Genomic DNA, 17,087 nt, shown 5'->3' on the forward strand with positions numbered 1-17,087 from the left:
TCTACTCCAGCTGAGTCCAGAACTAGAAGTCTCCCATCCTTTTTTTAAAAAAGTATTTATTTATTTATTTATTTTGGCTGCACTGGGTCTCAGTTGAGACATGTGGCATCTTTTTTTAGTTGCAGCATGAAAACTCTTCTTTAGTTCTGGCATGTGGGATATAGTTTCTTGAGCAGGGATCAAACCCAGGCCCCCTGCATTGGGAGGTAGAAGTCTTAGCCACTGTATCACCAGGGAAGTCCCCCCATCTTTTTTTTTTTTTTTCCCCATCTTTTTTTAAATTAATGACATTGGCTTTTTGAAAAGTACAAGTTAGTTGTCTTGTAGAATATCCTATTTCTGGATTTGCTTGTTTTTTTTTTCCTCATGGTGTCATTTATCTTGTTCCTCTATACCCTGTATTGCTGTAAACTGGACATTAGAATAGAGGCAATCTTTTTTTTTTTCATTTATTTTTATTAGTTGGAGGCTAATTACTTCACAACATTGCAGTGGGTTTTGCCATACTAGAGGCAATCTTAAATAGGTTCTTCAATGTAGACATCACTGAAAATGATATTTGAACAAAGATTTGAGGGAGGTGAGGAAGAAAGTCATGCAGAAGTGTATACCTAGCAAGGAAACAGTCAATGCAAAGGTCCTGGATAAGGAATGCATCTGGCTTGTTCAAGGAACAGCAAGGAGAACCAAGTAGCTGGAGCAGAGTGGGAGGGGTGGATGTACTAGCAGATAAGATCAGAGATTTCGAAGGAGACCAGATTGTATACAGTCTGTAGGACATTGAAGGACTTTGGCTTTATTCTGAGATGGGGAGCCATTGGAGAGTTTTGTGCAGAGAACTGACATGATCTGACTTGTGTTTAGCAATATCACTCTGGCTTCTGAGAATGGGTGACAGGAGACAAAGGTGAATCAGTGAGACCAGTCAGGAGGTTTATTACAGTGATTCAAATGAAAGGTGATGGTGGTTAGGACCATGATGTAGCATTGGAGGTGATAAGAAGTGATTGGATTCTGTATGTATTTCGAGGAGTAAGTCAACAGGATTTGCTGACAGATTGAATATGAGGTGTTACAAGATTTTTTGGCCAGAGCAACTGTAAAGGTGAAATTGTCATTGACTGAGATGAGTACCACTTTAAGGAAGAGGTCATTTGGGGGAAAAAGATCAGGTGTCCAGATTTAGACATTTGAGTTTGAGATGTCTATCGGATATCCCAGTGGTGATAAATAGTAAACAGGCCTTGTCACCGGGGTGCTCTAAGCTGGAGAAAAGGAAATACAGAAGAAGGTCATTACAGTAACTTCAAAAAGTGCTATTTCAGAGGGTATATAAGAAAGCAAGTTATCAACTCTATTTGTGGGTGACGAGGGGCTTATGAAAAGTGTCATAAGAGATGACATTTTTAGTTTGGTCCTGAAGGGTGACTAGGTGTTCATTAGGCAGAGAAAAGTACAACTCAGTTGTTTTATGGAATATCCTACCTCTGTATTTGTTTGGTTTTCTGTATTTCTTAGCCCCTGGCACACAGTGGTTGCTCAATCATACCTAATCCAGTCACTAGTTGTGTGACTGGCAATTACTTTACCTCTTGAGCTTCAGTTTATCTGTGAAATGGAAATAATCATAGGGGTTTTGTGGGGATTAAATGTAAAACATTGAGCACTTTACCTAGTACACAGTGGATTAGGGTTAATTATTATTCATGACCAAGTCTAGGCTACTCTGGTAACTCAGGACAATAAAGTCTTTTATATACTCAGCAGTTTGTCAATACTACAGAGTGCTAGACTCTTTTCTTACATCCAAAAAGTAGCTCAGGAGAAAAACTGCTAAGCCTGGAGTGAATGGAGAGGGTTAAACTCCCTTCCTCATGCCTGATCTCCACTGACTGCCCCCCTTCACATTTTCATTTTAATGAATATGAGTAAAATCCATTTACATTCATAGTGAGCTTCTCCCCACTCTAACAGGCTCCCTGATGCTCAGACTGGACATGATTGGCAACCCTGGGAAGAGGTCATCAACCCTGAGATGCTTTGACACTTGGAACCCCCTCCCAACTGCTAGACCTCCAGCCTGAGACCTCAGGGAGACAGGCGCCCCCTACAGGTGGAAAACAACCCCTGCCCCTGCAGGCGATTGAGATTGTTAGGCAGCTAGGCTGCCTGATGAAGGTGAAAGAGGAGAGTGAAAGAGTTGGCTTAAAACTCAACATTCAGAAAACTAAGATCATGGCATCTGTTCCCATCACTTCATGGCAAATAGATGGGTAAACAGTGGAAACAGTGAGAGACTTTATTTTGGGGGGCTCCAAAATCACTGCAGATGGTGACTGCAGCCATGAAATTAAAAGACGCTTGCTCCTTGGAAGAAAAGTTATGATCGACCTAGACAGCATATTAGAAAGCAGAGACATTACTTTGCCAACAAAGGTCCGTCTAGTCAAAGCTATGGTTTTTCCAGTAGTGATGTATGGATGTGAGAGTTGGACTGTAAAGAAAGCTGAGCGCCAAAGAATCGATGCTTCTGAAGTGTGGTGTTGGAGAAGATTCTTGAGAGTCCCTTGGACTGCATGGAGATCCAACCAGTCCATCCTAAATGAAATCATTCCTGAATATTCATTGGAAGGACTGATGCTGAAGCTGAAACCTCAATACTTTGGCCACCTGATGCGAAGAACTGACTCATTTGAAAAGACCCTGATACTGGGAAAGATTGAAGGCGGGAGGAGAAGGGGATGACAGAGGATGAGATGGTTGGATGGCATCACTGAGTCAATGGACATGAGTTTGAGTAAACCCTGGGAGTTGGTGATGGACAGAGAGGCCTAGCATGCTGCAGTCCATGGGTCATGGAGTCGGACACGACTGAGCAACTGAACTGAACTGACAATGAGACTGCGGCCACCGAGGAACCTGATACAGGATTTGGGAGGAGAGTGACTATTTCTGACTTCCATCCACGGTCTCTCCAACGCCCTCAGCAAATTGACAGGATGAGGGTATGACAATCTGGGCTCATTCTCAAAAGCACAGCTTCCTTGGGTGACCCCAGTCTTTTTGTGTGAAGAAATAACCACTCTTGCCCCAAAGCCCTTGGGGCTTTTCACCTAGGAGCCAGAGATCAGGTTTGCTGAAACTGGGAAGTTTCTGCTTTGCGAGTGAGGGACATTGTTATGGGTGTGCATTCTTGGTGGACGGGAATTCTAGCACATTGGGCATGGGATGGAATAATTTTGATGATTAGTTCACTAAAGTATCAAGATTTCTCCACCACCCCCAATGAATGGATTAGGAAAATCCTACTTCCACCCATTAAGATAAAAAGGTCCTATAGGAGTTTCTTAGTGTCTTTCCTCAATTAGATTTCTCTATGGAGTAGAGAGAGAGCCTGAAATATGTTGACACCTGTGATGAGGCATATAGCACAACGAGAGGGAAAGAAACAAAAAGAACAGGGGAATGGTAACACAGAATTTGACAGCTTGCTAGTCCTGTGTCTGGTTTGGAGCTAGCAAATCCTGTCAGCTCTGTGCTCTGTCTGTTAGGACCATGCTGTAGTATCCCATCATCATGACGGCCTTTGGGAACCAGAAATCCACAGCTATTCCTCCTAGTAACCTAGCATTCTGGCCCAGGAGTAGGTCCAAGCAGGCCAAAGCTGTGGGCACAATAATCCCTGCACTTGGAAGTCATCTCTTCACTCAGTGCAGCAGGAGCTTCATTGTGGCAGAGCCCCAAGCCATGGCAAACTTAGGGGGGAGCTGTGCCCTGAGTTTTGTCAGGGGCTTTCCCTCAAGAGTTCCAAGGTAGAGATACCAGGCTGAGGTACTGGCAACCAGAGAGGTCCTAGTCCAGCCACTACCCTCAGTTCAGTTCAGTCGCTCAGTCGTGTCCAACTCTTTGCGACCCCATGAACTGCAGCACGCCAGGCCTCCCTGTCCATCACAAACTCCTGGAGTTTACTCAGACTCATGCCCATCGAGTCGGTGATGCCATCCAGCCATCTCATCCTCTGTCGTCCCCTTCTCCTCCTGCCCCCAATCCCTCCCAGCATCAGGGTCTTTTCCAATGAGTCAGTTCTTCGCACCAGGTGGCCAAAGTATTGGAGTTTCAGCTTCAGCATCAGTCCTTCCAATGAACACCCAGGACTGATCTCCTTTAGGATGGACTGGTTGGATCTCCTTGCAGTCCAAGGGACTCTCAAGAGTCTTCTCCAACACCACACTTCAAAAGCATCAATTCTTCGGCGCTCAGCTTTCTTCACAGTCCAACTCTCACATCCATACATGACCACTGGAAAAACCATAGCCTTGACCAGAAGGACCTTTGTTGGCAAAGTAATGTCTCTGCTTTTTAATATGCTATCTAGGTTGGTCATAACTTTCCTTCCAAGGAGTAAGCGTCTTTTAATTTTATGGCTGCAGTCACCATCTGCAGTGATTTTGGAGCCCAAAAAAATAAAGTCTGACACTGTTTCCACTGTCTCCCCATCTATTTCCCATGAGGTGATGGGACCAGATGCCATGATCTTAGTTTTCTGAATGTTGAGCTTTAAGCCAACTTTTTCACTCTCCTCTTTCACTTTCATCAAGAGGGCCACTACCCTAGTCCACAACAATTCCAGAGGATCCAAGGGAAGGCTCCTTACTCCCCCTGCTTCTAAACTGAACTGGGTCGGGGCTGTGCCTCAGCTCTATTAATAGCCCCCTAGCCCAGCCTGCTAGCCCCAAACCCTAGTGGCCAGAATCTGTGAGTCAGCAGCTAAAAATAACGAGAGCAACTGCATTGGAACCCCAATGAGCAGCTCCCCTTGGCCCTCCACCCTCAAGTTTTTGTCAGACTCAGTCTCCAGTCCAGGACCCTATAGAAGTTAAGAGTCTAATCCTGCTGGGAAGAGAGGAAGGATGGGCGGTGTCAGGCACAGGGCTGAGTACTCAAGGCTAGAGGCTTGGGGCAAGAGCTAGGGGCATTCCTGCGGGGCCCGGAGTCTAGATCCTGAGGTTAGAGGACTGCAGCTGAGACTGGGAGCTGAGAAGTGGAGGCTGAGGGGTTTGGAGACTCTGGAGGCGGTCAGGGTCTAGTAGGGAGGGGAGGGGAGGAAGAGGCTGCGGGGCTGGGTGTCTGGGCGTCTGCGAGGGGACAGCAAAGTAGGGATGGGGAGGGGAGAGGGAGGTCCGAGCTGAGAGGTGAGAGCCCGGCGGTACCTGGGCGCCGGTACCTGGGAGCCCCAGAGCTGAGGCTGGCAGTCAGTCTGAGGGGCGGGATCCGGAACGGGGCAAACTCTGGAATTGCAGCTTGAAAAGGTAGTGTGTGGAAGAGGAGGTCCCAGGCGGCGTGGACCCCCGAGAAGACTGGGATTAGGCAGCTGCCGCGGCGCGGGCTACTGGGGCTCCTCCGGCCTCCCAGTCGGTTGCACGCCGGTGCCCCCGCCCATTGCGCCAGCTGCAGGACAGGTGTGTCGGCGTGGACGGCGGCCTGCGTACGCGGGTGCCTGGCGGCGAGAAGGGAAAGCGCAGGGTCCGGGAGGAGGAGGGGGCGGGAACACAAATTCAAACTCACTTCGGTCGGCCCACCCCGAGAACGGAAGTGGCCAGGGCCATCCTGGGAATTGTAGTTCTCAGGGCTGCCTGCCCTGCAGCCAAGGAGGGTCTTGTCCCCAGATGCCAGTGCCACCCCTGGTCCCAGGGAGAGGAATAATTGAGAACTGAACCTCCTGACCTAGTCAAGACCCTTAGTTCGAGTTCCCTTCGTGTGGAGAAAGGAACCGGGGCGAATGTGGGTGCGGCGGGGGACTAAAGAGGCAGCCAGAGCCCCCTCCGGTCCTTGTGTTTTCCGTAGCCCCTCCCCCACTTCTATCAGTCACATAATCGTAGGCCAGCTCGGCGCCGGTCCTGTAAATTGTTTAGTCCAGGGACTCACGAGCAGCAAACACACCGGGGAACTTGCTCCTCGTGGGTCGGGCAACCAGACCCTGCGCGCAACCCAGAGAAGCAAGAACATGTGGAAATCGGATCATGCCCTTGGGGTCTGGAGTCAAGAACACAGGTTCCCAACGGGCACGAGAAACAGGTGGCATCCAGCTAATACTTCACAGGTGACGACGGGCGCGGCCCTCCTTTTGGGGCAGGTGACCACAAGGTGGAGCTCCAGCGCAAGACTGCACAGCGCGCTTGGGCCACCGGGAATGTCCCCTGTGGCGTTAGCGCTCCTGCTGACCATTTGCAGCCCTTCATCGCCCCAGGTGGTCCACTTGCCACCGCCAACCCACGATTCTCCTCATGATGACCCCTCAATGTCATGTCACATACAACTCGAGATGCAAGGTGCATCCTCCTCCCAGCGCCAGCCCGGAGAAGATTAGACTGTGCCAAATGGGCATTAAATTCGTTGAATAACAGATTAATGGACAAGGGTCAAGAACCAGTGTGTCTTGAAGAAGACCGTGCACAAGAAAAAGCCACTTGCAGGCACAGAATTACATGGCTAGATGGGCTCTTTAGCAGGAGATGGGCTCTGTCTCTAGGCAGGAAATCATATAAATCGCATATGTCAAGAGAGACAGTGAATGCGGCCAGGTCGATGTCTCCATCATCTTACAGTTCTCTAGGAAAGGCTATTTTGTCATCTCCTTCAGTCACAGTTCTGAGCTGTCCCATCCCTGATACCCTGTGCCTGGTACACAAGAACACCTGCGCAGAGATCTGAAACATTCTCTTGGCAATCTCCTTGTCTCTTCCTCTGTTAAGTTTCATTTGGGGAGAAACTTCTTGTGACTCAGTGTCTTTCTGACCACCTCAGGTCAAAATCCCAAGGGGAACACCTCCTGCTGGCAAAATTCACCCCATGCCAACCCCAGCAACATTCCACCTCAGCCACCCTCTCTTCCTTGCTGTTGGCCAATGCAAACAGGCCTCTGATTTTGGCTGGTGGGGGCCTAAGACAGGGCATTCACTCCGTGATGAAATTGTTGATCCTGGTCAGCAGCACTGCTGTTTCTAGCCCTGGAGAGTTAAGAGGGGACACACAGGGAGTGAGCAAGGGGAAGACTAGAGGAGGAGAAAAATGAGGTGAGGGGGAAAGAGCTCTTACCGGTTCTCTGTCTCTCCTTAGCACACCTCCTATGGGGAGAAAAGCTTCACATTGTAAGTTCAGCCAGCATCAAGCACAACCTTTTGACCCTGAGTTCCCCCAAACTGACTTTCCCAGGTTCGAGCCAATTAGACATATAAAGGAAGGGTTTAAGAATCTCCAAGGGTCCAAACAGACCAAACCCCAAGCCCTAGGCAGCATCAATGAGTCTGAATATGCCCCATCACCAGGACCCTAGGGAGAATGAAGACCCAGAAAGCTGAGGCACAAAGGACTCACCATTGTAGGAGGAAAGTCCACAAAAGCAGCAGGATGGAGACACAATTGGTAATGATCCATATTATCAGGTAGGTTCGAGCGGGCTGTGAGACAAGAGAAAGGTCCCTGTCAGTGGCCAGAGTCACCCATATACAGATCCAGGGGGTGTATGGGGGGAAATAAGTAAGGAAGAGGGGAACAGGGTTAAGGAGAAGCAGGGATAGGAAAAGAGGAGGAGGGGTGTCAGTCCCTGAGCTCTTACAATAAGCCAGACAGGGTAACGCATCTGCTGCAGCAGCTGGCAGTCGTTGGTGGTGACTGAATCCACCCCTGCACACCAGAGTAGGGAGAAGAGCCAGGGCTTGTTCACTACAAATAGGTTCACCGAGACGTTATGATGGTGCAGTGCCCTGTGCAGGTGGGGAAGAAATAGGGAACATTCAGAATCTTGAGGCTCCAGGCATAGGAGGGAAACAGCCCCTCTCCGTATCTGAATCCACAGTGTCCCTGCTCCAGAGCCATCACTTCTGCCTTTGGATAGCGGGCCCCTACCTGCCCTGTCTCCCAGTGGATTTCACCCATGGGTCCTAGTTTTGCTGTCTGGGGTCACACAAATGTGTCTCTCCTCTTTGTCCCATGCCATCCCTTAAGAGGTCTGAGGGACAGTGTGACCACATACCCCTGAGTCTTCTTTTCTCCAGGCTCAACCACCCCAGTTGCTTCAATCAGGGACCTGGGTTATCATTCCTTTCACCATACCAACCTCTCTAATCTGATCTTACTCCCATTTACCAATGTTCCTTTTGAAGTATGGAGCCTGCATCTGAATGTGATAGCCTGCGTGGGCTGGGACTAGCTTAGAGGAGAGCAAAACTCCTCCTGCCTTCTGGGCGCTATGTCCATGTGACGGCAACCCAGGGTCAGGCTAGTTTTTGGCAATGTCACATGACTTTGGCTCATTTGTTATGCACAGTGTACAATCAAAGTCCTGGTCTTTTTCACACATGTTCCTGCTGATGCCAGTGTCTCCCTCTCTTATTTTTGTGCAATTGAGCTTCCTCTGGACCTTGAGCATGGGTCTTTACATGTATCTCCATTGCATTTCATCTTGGTACATTTGACCTGTCACCTTAGAGTGCTTAGACCTTCTGGGGCCTCCATTTCCCCCTCACCTTTTTCATTACCAATTCATGCCTTCTGGAAACATGATCAGCAGTCAATGTTGATCAGGACAAGACTAAGGGGAGTCTTAACCTGATATCCTATCTCCTCCCATGGTGACAACTTGGGGAAAGATCCTTGAAATACTTAATATGATAACTGGGCTATCATTCAGTCCACATTTTTTCCCTATCTAACCACAAGTATATTATAAGAGAGCTTGGTGACTACAGGTTTTGAAGTCTATTATGTTTTCTGGTTGCATCCACTCACATGTGGGACTCTCTTGCCTCTCTCTCCTGGATCCACCCTCTCTCTGGTGTAGAATGAAAGCTAAAATCCTGGTGGCCTACAAAGTCCTACCCAGTTTGGCCCCTGCCAACCTCTCCAATCTCACCTTCCCCTTGCTCATGAGGCTGCTGTTCTGCAGCTCTTCCCATTGTCACCTCCTTGTGACTTGTCAGGTCTCAGCCCAGACACCACCTCTTTCACCACTCTTTCTACTGTGACCTTCTCCCCTCTTTTCCAGTCTCTACCCCATTCCTACATTTTTGTCTTCATGTCACTTATCACTATCCAACATGCATATGTTTTGTGCAGTGGTTTATTATCTGTCTCTCCCATGCCCCAAACCTGCAATAAATAGAGCCTGACACATAGTAGGTGTTCAACAAGTATGTGTTGTATGAGCAAATGAATGAATGGCCTTTGCCCTCCTAGCCTTGGATCTTCTACACCATTAAGCCTCACATGACCCCCTCGGCTCCTTTCCTCTGGCACTCACTTGATATCCAACAGTGGCAGGTCTTGATAGGGGAGGTTGAGAAACTGGGGTCTCTCAGTGCCATGGCCTTCCAGATGTCCGTATATCTGGCGCATTTGGGGGGCCCTTTCTTGGACATAAGCCCGATCTTCATCCGGCAGCCAGAGGACCTGTGGTTCAGGGTAGGTGGGCATGAAGCTGGAGAAGGCCTGGGGATTCTGGGGGTGGCAGCAGGGGTAAAGGTGTATGACCACAGATGGGGTACCTGAGCTGGGGCAGGACTCTGGGGAGGGGGGATGCCTCAACATTATTGTCATGGTCTAGGGAAGGCAGGGGAGAGGGGCAAGAGGGGGCACTTGGGGTCCTGACAACATCACCATGGCTTGGGGCACTCCTGAACTCAGCACAGTCTCCAGTGTCTGGTTCACAAAACTGTCATGATATGTGTGGTTTCTTGGGGGGCGGCGCAGGTCAAATATGATAGAAAGGTTGAGGCCTTCAGCTTCCTTCAGTATCTCTTCCAAGGATGGCACTGTTTGACTCTCAGCATCTTCTCGATCATGGCCTGACAGCGGCTTAGCCCCCCAGAAAGTTTGTCTCTATAAGAAGAAGAAAATTATTTCAAGACCAGAAGAAGCCTCCAGGCTGTGCCGCCATCCTCATTATCTTTACTCGTTTCCCCCACTTGGTGAACAGCTTCGGCCCTCTGTTGAGTCAGAGTTTTTCCTTTTTCCTAACTGTGGTCTTTTCTCGACCCTCTGACACCTTACTCTGACCCCAACCTCCTACCCTCCGGGTTTCCTAACTTCCTCACTCTCACTACACTTTCTCTTGGTCTCATGGAGACCCCTGGGATCGTGACCCCTTGGTTTCCTCCCAGTCCATTGGGCCCTTTCTAGCCACACTTACATCCCCTACCCATGGTCCATCCTCAGCTTAAACTACTTTTCAACAACCCCCTCAACTCCTTTCCTGCCCCATGTGCCCCACAAATCCTAAACTCTGATTGAATTCTACAATTGTCCACCTCCTCCACCCACTAGAATTGGGGGGGCAGAGAATATCACGTGGGCTGTTGGCCCTGTAGTCCTTTTTTGTGTTCTCTGTGCCACTTAGCCATCCTTTTACTTGCTCTTGATTTGCTCCCTCTCCCATTCCTCCTGCTGGCTATTCCAAACCTCTGCCACTCTCCCCTCCTCCCCTTGAAATCAACAAATGACCTTGCCTCCTAATCACATGGAAAAAGTGAACTATCAACACATTAAATATTTACTACATGCTAGGCAGTATTAGAAGTGCTTTATGTGTATTAATTTATTTAGTCCTCCTGACAATCCCACGAGGTAAGTACTGTTGTTACTCCCATTTTATAGATGAGGAAAATGAAGAACAGAGCCCCTAAAGAATGTTGCCCAGGCTCACACAGCCAGGAAGAGGCTAAGCCATGATTCAAACTCAGACATCCCTTACTCTTAAGCAATCAGATGTCTTCATCACTCAGAATACATACCCAGCTGAAGGGTTGGATTACGTGAGATTTTTCAATTTTAGGTTATTTCTCTGATGTTTTACTTTTTTTTTTAACAAGGAACTTGTATTACTTTGGTAATCAAGAAAAGGGGAGTTAAACAAATTAAGTATCCTTTGAAATATTTTCCATCATCTGCAGGATTGAAGTCCACACTTCTGGGCCTGGCATTCAAAGCCCACCAGAGACCAAGACTCTGCTCCCCCAGGCCCCAGCCAGCCTCAGCTCCCATGACTCCCATGCATCTCTATCTCCCACTTCCACTGAGCCACTTTTTCATTGTCTTGTTTTTTTTTGTTTTTGGCCACACCACACAGCTTGGGGGATCTTAGTTCCCCAACCAGGAATTGAACCCAAGCCCAAGGTAGTGAAAGTGCTGAGTCCTAACCACTGAACTGCCAGAAAATTTCTACTGAGCCACTCTTCATTCCCTGAAAACACTTCTTCATATTTCTGGGCTTTACCCAGCTTCTTCCCTCTAACCAGAATTCTTGTTCCCTGCCTTGCCCATCTTAAAAACTGCCCTCACTTCATATGCTGCTCAGACATCCTCTCCTGTGAACCCGCTCCTGATCCTCTCCCACACTGCCCCTGCCCAACAGTGACCTCTCTCTCCTCTCTACCCAGTGCAGACCTTGTTCTCACCTGAGGTTTCCTATTCTGATAGCCTTACTAGGAAGGAATGATCTGAGGGCAGAGACTGTATACCTATTGCCCAGCACAGGGCTCAGCAGATGGTTATCAATGAATGAACTCTGCCCAGAGTGCCCCTGTACGTGGCTGTCCCTTGCAGAAGGCTGTCCTCACCTGAAGGAACCAGGCCCCAGCATTGAGCCTCTTCAGTTCAGCCCAGGAGAAGTTGCTGCTGTGGCTGTTGACTCGGTCTGGGAACACAGAGGCTACATCTGTGGTCCTGGTTAGGCGCTCATCATGCATGAGAAAGGGGATCCCGTCGGAGCTGAAGGCACAAGGGGAGTCAGAGGACCAAGCTCTGGGGCTGGTCATCACTTCTGGAGCTCCCCTGCTGTGTCATTTGGGTGGGAGAAGGGGCCCCAGCTTTCCTCACCTGACCATCACGTCGGTCTCAAACACAACAGCTCCACATTCAGCTGTCTTCCTCAGGGACATCAGGGTGTTCTCGGGGGCCAGCTGGGAAAGGTGAGGGAGCAGGGAAGGGTGGGAGCCTGGGAACCCACAGGCCTGGCCGCAGCAGCCTGGAGAAGCAGACCTTCCCCACCCTGCCAGCATTCTGCCCCACACTCACCATGGGGGCCCCTCGGTGTCCTATCAACTTAGGCTTGTGTGGTAGGTCTTTGGGTTCCATGATACAGGCTGAGGAGATGAATAGGGGTACCAGGTAGATGCTGAGGGTGGCTCCCAAATATAGGAGCAGCAGCAGGATCTTGGGACCTGTGGGGAGTGGGGGACAGGCCATGGAGAAAGGGCGGTGGTGGGCCCTCAGGGTAGAAAACAGAGCGCAGGTGTAGGAAATGGAGCAGCAGGAGGCAGAAGCACTGGTGGGCATTAAGGGGACTGGAGGGTAGGGGTAGAGTTGGCACCTCTTTGGTGGATATGGTAGAAGGTATCAGCCACAGGCCAGGCCAGGAGGGTGATGCCAGCAGCTGCTCCAATGTGAAGGAATGGGGCTGTGGCCTGTGGACAAGAGCTGGTAAGGAGGGCTCTTCTCCTTAGAACCTTTCCCCTTCTCGTCCTAGGAGCTGACTTTTGAAGTTGAGAGCTTCCTGCAGTCTCGGGGCACCAGCGAGCACGCTGTGTCCTGGGGCTGGCCACAGGCGAAGGTTCCCCCCAAGAGCTGGATATCAGCCACTCACCTGCAGTGACAGACGTAAGCTATGCCACTCCTCCTGCCATTGGACCTCCAGCCCCACAAGGCCAGCAGCCACAAGAATTATGATGAGGAGCAGCAGCACCTGGGGAACCAGGGGTGAGGAACACGTTTGTGTCAACCTGGGCTGCTTAGGCTGCCCCTCACTCTATGAAAACAGGAGCATTCCCTTCTCCTGGCTCATCCACTGTCCTCCTTTCATTCAACATATATTTACTGGGCTTTGGGTCCTGGGCTTGTGCCCAGGAAGAGAAGAGCCGGCTGAGCACCGGGTCCAGTGCGCCCCTCTCCCGCGTACGCCCATCCCCACTCTACCTTGTGGATGGTGTGCAGACATAGAGGCTGGCCATAGAGCCGCAGGAGCAGGGCCAGGAGCTGGGGGCAGAGGTGGTGGGAGTCATGATGTGCCGAGAGGGGTCACTGAGTGAGTTTCCTAGGCTGACCCCTCCCTCCTACCCTGCCCTCAGTGGCTAGGATGAGAGCAACTGCGTAGAGCTGCGAGGAAGGGAGGGCTAAGGTTAGGCCAGCTGTCTCTGCACCCACCAAGAGCAGGGATGCGTATGTGACCAGTAGAGAGATGACCAGCAGGAATGCCGGGGACCAGTCCATCCAGTGCCCCCAGTGCTGGAATAGGAATCTGTGGGAGGGGAGAGGGAGGTGTCCGAGTGGGGAAAGGGTGGTAGTAGTGACTTGAGGGGAGTTGGGCTGGGTGGATCCAGGACCAGGGCTAGAAGGGAGTGAAGGAAAGCCCTTCATGGGGTCAGGGGCTCCAAGGTCTGGGGAGACTTCATGGAAGGGTTTTCAAAGAGGCAGGGTAGGGGACAAGCTAGGCTGAGCACCCAGGGGTCCCAGGGTGGGGAGTAGATGGACATGTCTGCTGAGGAAGGGGGTCCGTGACACACTCATTGAAGTTGTGCAGGTCATTGAGAAGGATGAGCACGACGTACAGCCAGCCCAGGGAGAGGAGGAAGGTGAGGAAGAGCAGGCCAAACCAGAGGCATTCGCACTGCAGAGGGACAGGAGAGAAGCTCACAGCAGCTCACATCCCCACTTCGGCTCGGAGTCCCCAGGGGATGGCAGCTCAAGGGGGCTTCCTGCAAGGCGTGGGGCTGCTGTGCTTTGCAGGCAGTTCTTTCCATATTTGAAGGGATTTTCCTCCTGGGGAGAGAAAGTCCCTTCCCCATCCCTGTCCCTCCACTGTCTCTGAGCACACCTGGCTTTCTTTTCCCCTCCAAGTGGTCTCCGCCTTGGACTTCTGCCCCTACCCACCCCCGCATCCATACTTCACCTTGTCGGTTTGCCTCCCATCTCTGGGGCATTGCTTCCAGTGGCAGCTGTACAGGCAGTGGAAGCAGCGGGCCCAGACAGAGCAGCAGCCGGGGGACTCGGCCATGGTGAGGGCCTGGGGGGAGGGACGCTCGGCTCTCAGGGACCCTGGCAGAAGGCAGATCCCAGCCTGAGCGGAGGCCTGGGCCACTGCTCAGCAACGGAGGTTACAGGGCAGGCTCCAAGTGCCAGATTGGAGGAGGAGATGAGCAAAGGGGACAGTTTCCGGGGTCTTCTTTTAAACGGCACACCTAGAAATTCAGTGAGACACTCACGAGGTCTAGCCTCTAGGCAGATACACACCCACCCTGTCCAACTCCTCCCCTTTTAACAGCATCCCTATCTGGGGATGGAGTGCTTGCCTCGGGTGGGGACTCAGGAAAAACTGCCTGGGGTGGGGCAAACAGGGTTTAGCAAGCTGAGGCAAATCTGGCCAAGCTTCAGGCAGCCCCATGGTGTGGCTTTCACCACAGGAACCAGGAAAAACCTGAAGCAGAGGCACCAGTCCTGGCCTGGGACCCAGGGAGGCCTGGCTAGTGGCTAGTTGGTCAGTTGCTGTGGATACAGAGATTGGAGACATCACAAAGCTCTGAACTGAAAGATTCTATTTCCATCTTCCGGAGGGCAGGGGGCACCACCAGCATGGAGAATTCTTGAGGAGTACAAGTTGCCTGGGTCACTCCTTACCTCCTGAAGGAACTTTTTTCCTGCCGGCACACACCTGGAAAATCGAAGCCCTTTTGCCCCAGTCCTGTCCCTTCCTGCCCAGTCATCCCCCCACCCTAGGCAGGAACCAAGTTGCCGCCTTTCCCCTTTCAGGGGCCCCGCCCTCTGAGGTCACTTTGGTGAAAGTACAACAGATACAGGGCAAAGGTATGCCTGGGGCTGTGTGGTTGTCTTAGGGCAGGGGATCCCTGAACCTTGTGCTTTGGGGTCAAGCTGAGACCAAGCTGGCTTACTGATCCCCAGACGAGGCTGGGCATGTGATTGTGAGTCTACATGAGAAGGTGTGGGGTTTGTGTCAGCATTTGCATGTGCGTGTGCACTAGTGGCTGGTAGTGAAATGGGTTTCTAGGTGACTTGGAATATGTAACAGTGCCCCTTGATACACCCAAAGTGTGTGTGGTCTGGGCTCCCCTGAGGCTGTGAGGTCTTAGGCGTGCACAGTGGCCGGGACCCTGAAAGGAGTGAGGATGTGGCTGCTCCTGAAACAGCCCTTCTCACCCTCTGCTTGCCTTTGGAAAGGAGAGTTGGGGAAGAGCCTGGAAGTTAGGGGGCTGAAGCTGAGGGAGGGTCTGAGGGAGGAAACCTCTCCCCTCCCTGACACCCCTCTAAGGAAAAAGCCCACCCAAAGGGAGGTCCCCTGCCTCTTCCCATGGTGAGACCAGCAAGTGCTAGGAGCCTGCCTTGGGCTACATCCGTACCTCAGGTCCTGCCCCTGCACCCCAGTCACTGCCTTCCAGGGTCCCCTTTTCCTCCAGGAGCTGTAGAATGGGGCCAGGAGCTGAGCAGTCAGAAAACTCCAGTCAGGGATGCTGACCAGGGGTGCTGCTCAGTCCCTGGGCCCAATGCCTGCCAGCAGGAGCCGGTCTCCTCCCCGCCACTCCCGCCTGTGGCCCCAAGCCTTCCCAAGCCCTCACACCTTTTTTCAGCAGCAACTCCGCTCTGTGCTCTGCACTGCTTCCCAGCTTCTGTCCGAGGTGTCTGCCTCCTCCCTCTTCCAGTACTTGGCTCAGCCCCACCAGTCAAACAGGTGGCACTGTTGCCACCTACCGGAGGTTGTGTGGGTCCTCTCCTAAGGTCTGCAGCTGCTCTGTGGCCTGTGGTGTCTGTGCCCCGTCCGTCTGTCCGTCCGTGGGTCGGTGGGAAGATGGGAACAGGAAGGGGGAGGGTGAGCAGATCTTTTTCTTTACTCGCTGCCGCTGCCGCCGGTCAGGGGGCTTGGGGTGAGGAATTCCTTTGTGCAGCTTTCCCCATCCCTCTGTCCCTCCTCCTGTTCTCCTCTCAGTCACTGCTGGGGCTTTGTCCTGGCTCAGGGAAGCGAGGGCTGAGGGCACGGGTGGGCGGGAAGCTAGGGGGAGGTGACCACACAACTTTGGAACTTGGCAGTAAGGAGCAGGGGCCCAGTTAGTCCCCTGGAAAAGGGTGTGTATGTGTGTGAGGAAGTCTAGCATTCAGTCTCAAGCTCCCTGGGAGGAGAGCTTTAATTTATCAGCCTCCCCTTCCCTCTTGGGATCCACGTCTGCAAGGTGGTGCATCTAGAAGAGAACTCAAGAGTTGCAAGCCACTTCCTGTTTCACCCTGTTTCTGGACCAGGGGTTTCTGGGGACCTGGTGGGGCCTGAGTGACACTAGCAGCCCTTCTCTTCCACCCATCAGCCCAGAAAGGAGATGCTCATTTAAGATGTGCTGAGATTTGCATCATTCCAGCTGCCTTGACCCCAAGGCATCTACAGTCTCTTTCCAAGAATCACTCAAAGAGTGTATAATGTTAGGGTCACCAGCTTTTGGAAGGTGAACACATACAAAGGACACTGTCACCACACCATCAAGCAGGAGAGGGATGGCTGGCGGACTGTAGAGTCAGCTTAGCCCTAAAGCATGGGGCGGGCTCTGGGTGGGCTGGGGACTAGGGGCTGGCTTTGACTGACCTTCCCGCTCTACCTTTTGGTTTTTTACTTTTTTACCAAAAGTGTTGGTGGGAAAGAATGTTTTCTCTGGGAATAAGCTTACCCCTCCCCCTAAACGCACTGGATTTGAAAACAGTGAGATGACTGGCTCTCTTATGCCAAGAGCTGGCCCCCCTCCTTCTCTGCCTTTCCATTGTATCCAGAGGCTCTAGTTGGCAATGGCAAAGGCTCCCTTGCTCCCTCGGCATTAAAATGCAAAGAGAAGCAGGGCCGCTTGCTGGCAGGAGGCCAGCAAAGGCTGCAGGGTCACCTCGATCTAGGCAGGTTATCCTTCAGTTTCCTCTACTTGGACTCTGTTGGATTCTGGAGGAGTCTTGGCTTTCATGTGCTGAATTCTGGGGGTACTTTTGGAGCTTTATTTGGGGGGTGGGGGCTGGGATTCAGAATGCATGGATATGAAGGCCCTAGGACCAGGGCCTTA

General features: G+C 51.5%; 1 protein-coding gene across 4 annotated transcripts; it reads right to left on the reverse strand.

Moving 5' to 3' along the window:
• Positions 1 to 6,419: 6,419 nt before the first annotated feature.
• GDPD2 (glycerophosphodiester phosphodiesterase domain containing 2) lies at positions 6,420 to 16,002 on the reverse strand. Of its 4 annotated transcripts, XM_043896055.1 has the most exons (18): positions 15,620 to 16,002; positions 15,402 to 15,481; positions 14,665 to 14,698; positions 13,940 to 14,228; positions 13,554 to 13,657; positions 13,195 to 13,288; positions 12,967 to 13,026; positions 12,638 to 12,736; positions 12,365 to 12,458; positions 12,070 to 12,215; positions 11,872 to 11,954; positions 11,613 to 11,763; positions 9,655 to 9,876; positions 9,299 to 9,447; positions 7,616 to 7,763; positions 7,375 to 7,457; positions 7,096 to 7,124; positions 6,420 to 7,007 (listed from the first exon to the last, which is right to left on the reverse strand). In XM_043896055.1, exons 4-18 carry the CDS (start codon positions 14,042 to 14,044, stop codon positions 6,955 to 6,957), a joined length of 1,620 nt encoding a protein of 539 aa, XP_043751990.1. In that variant the 5' UTR covers positions 14,045 to 14,228; positions 14,665 to 14,698; positions 15,402 to 15,481; positions 15,620 to 16,002; the 3' UTR covers positions 6,420 to 6,954. The 4 variants fall into 4 exon arrangements, with proteins under 4 accessions (XP_043751990.1, XP_043751992.1, XP_043751989.1 ...); XM_043896057.1 differs by lacking the exon at positions 15,402 to 15,481 and having other exon boundaries at positions 15,751 to 16,002; XM_043896054.1 differs by lacking the exon at positions 15,402 to 15,481.
• Positions 16,003 to 17,087: the final 1,085 nt, after the last annotated feature.

This window comes from Cervus elaphus, chromosome X (genome assembly GCF_910594005.1).
Source record: "Cervus elaphus chromosome X, mCerEla1.1, whole genome shotgun sequence".
NCBI lineage: Eukaryota > Metazoa > Chordata > Mammalia > Artiodactyla > Cervidae > Cervus > Cervus elaphus.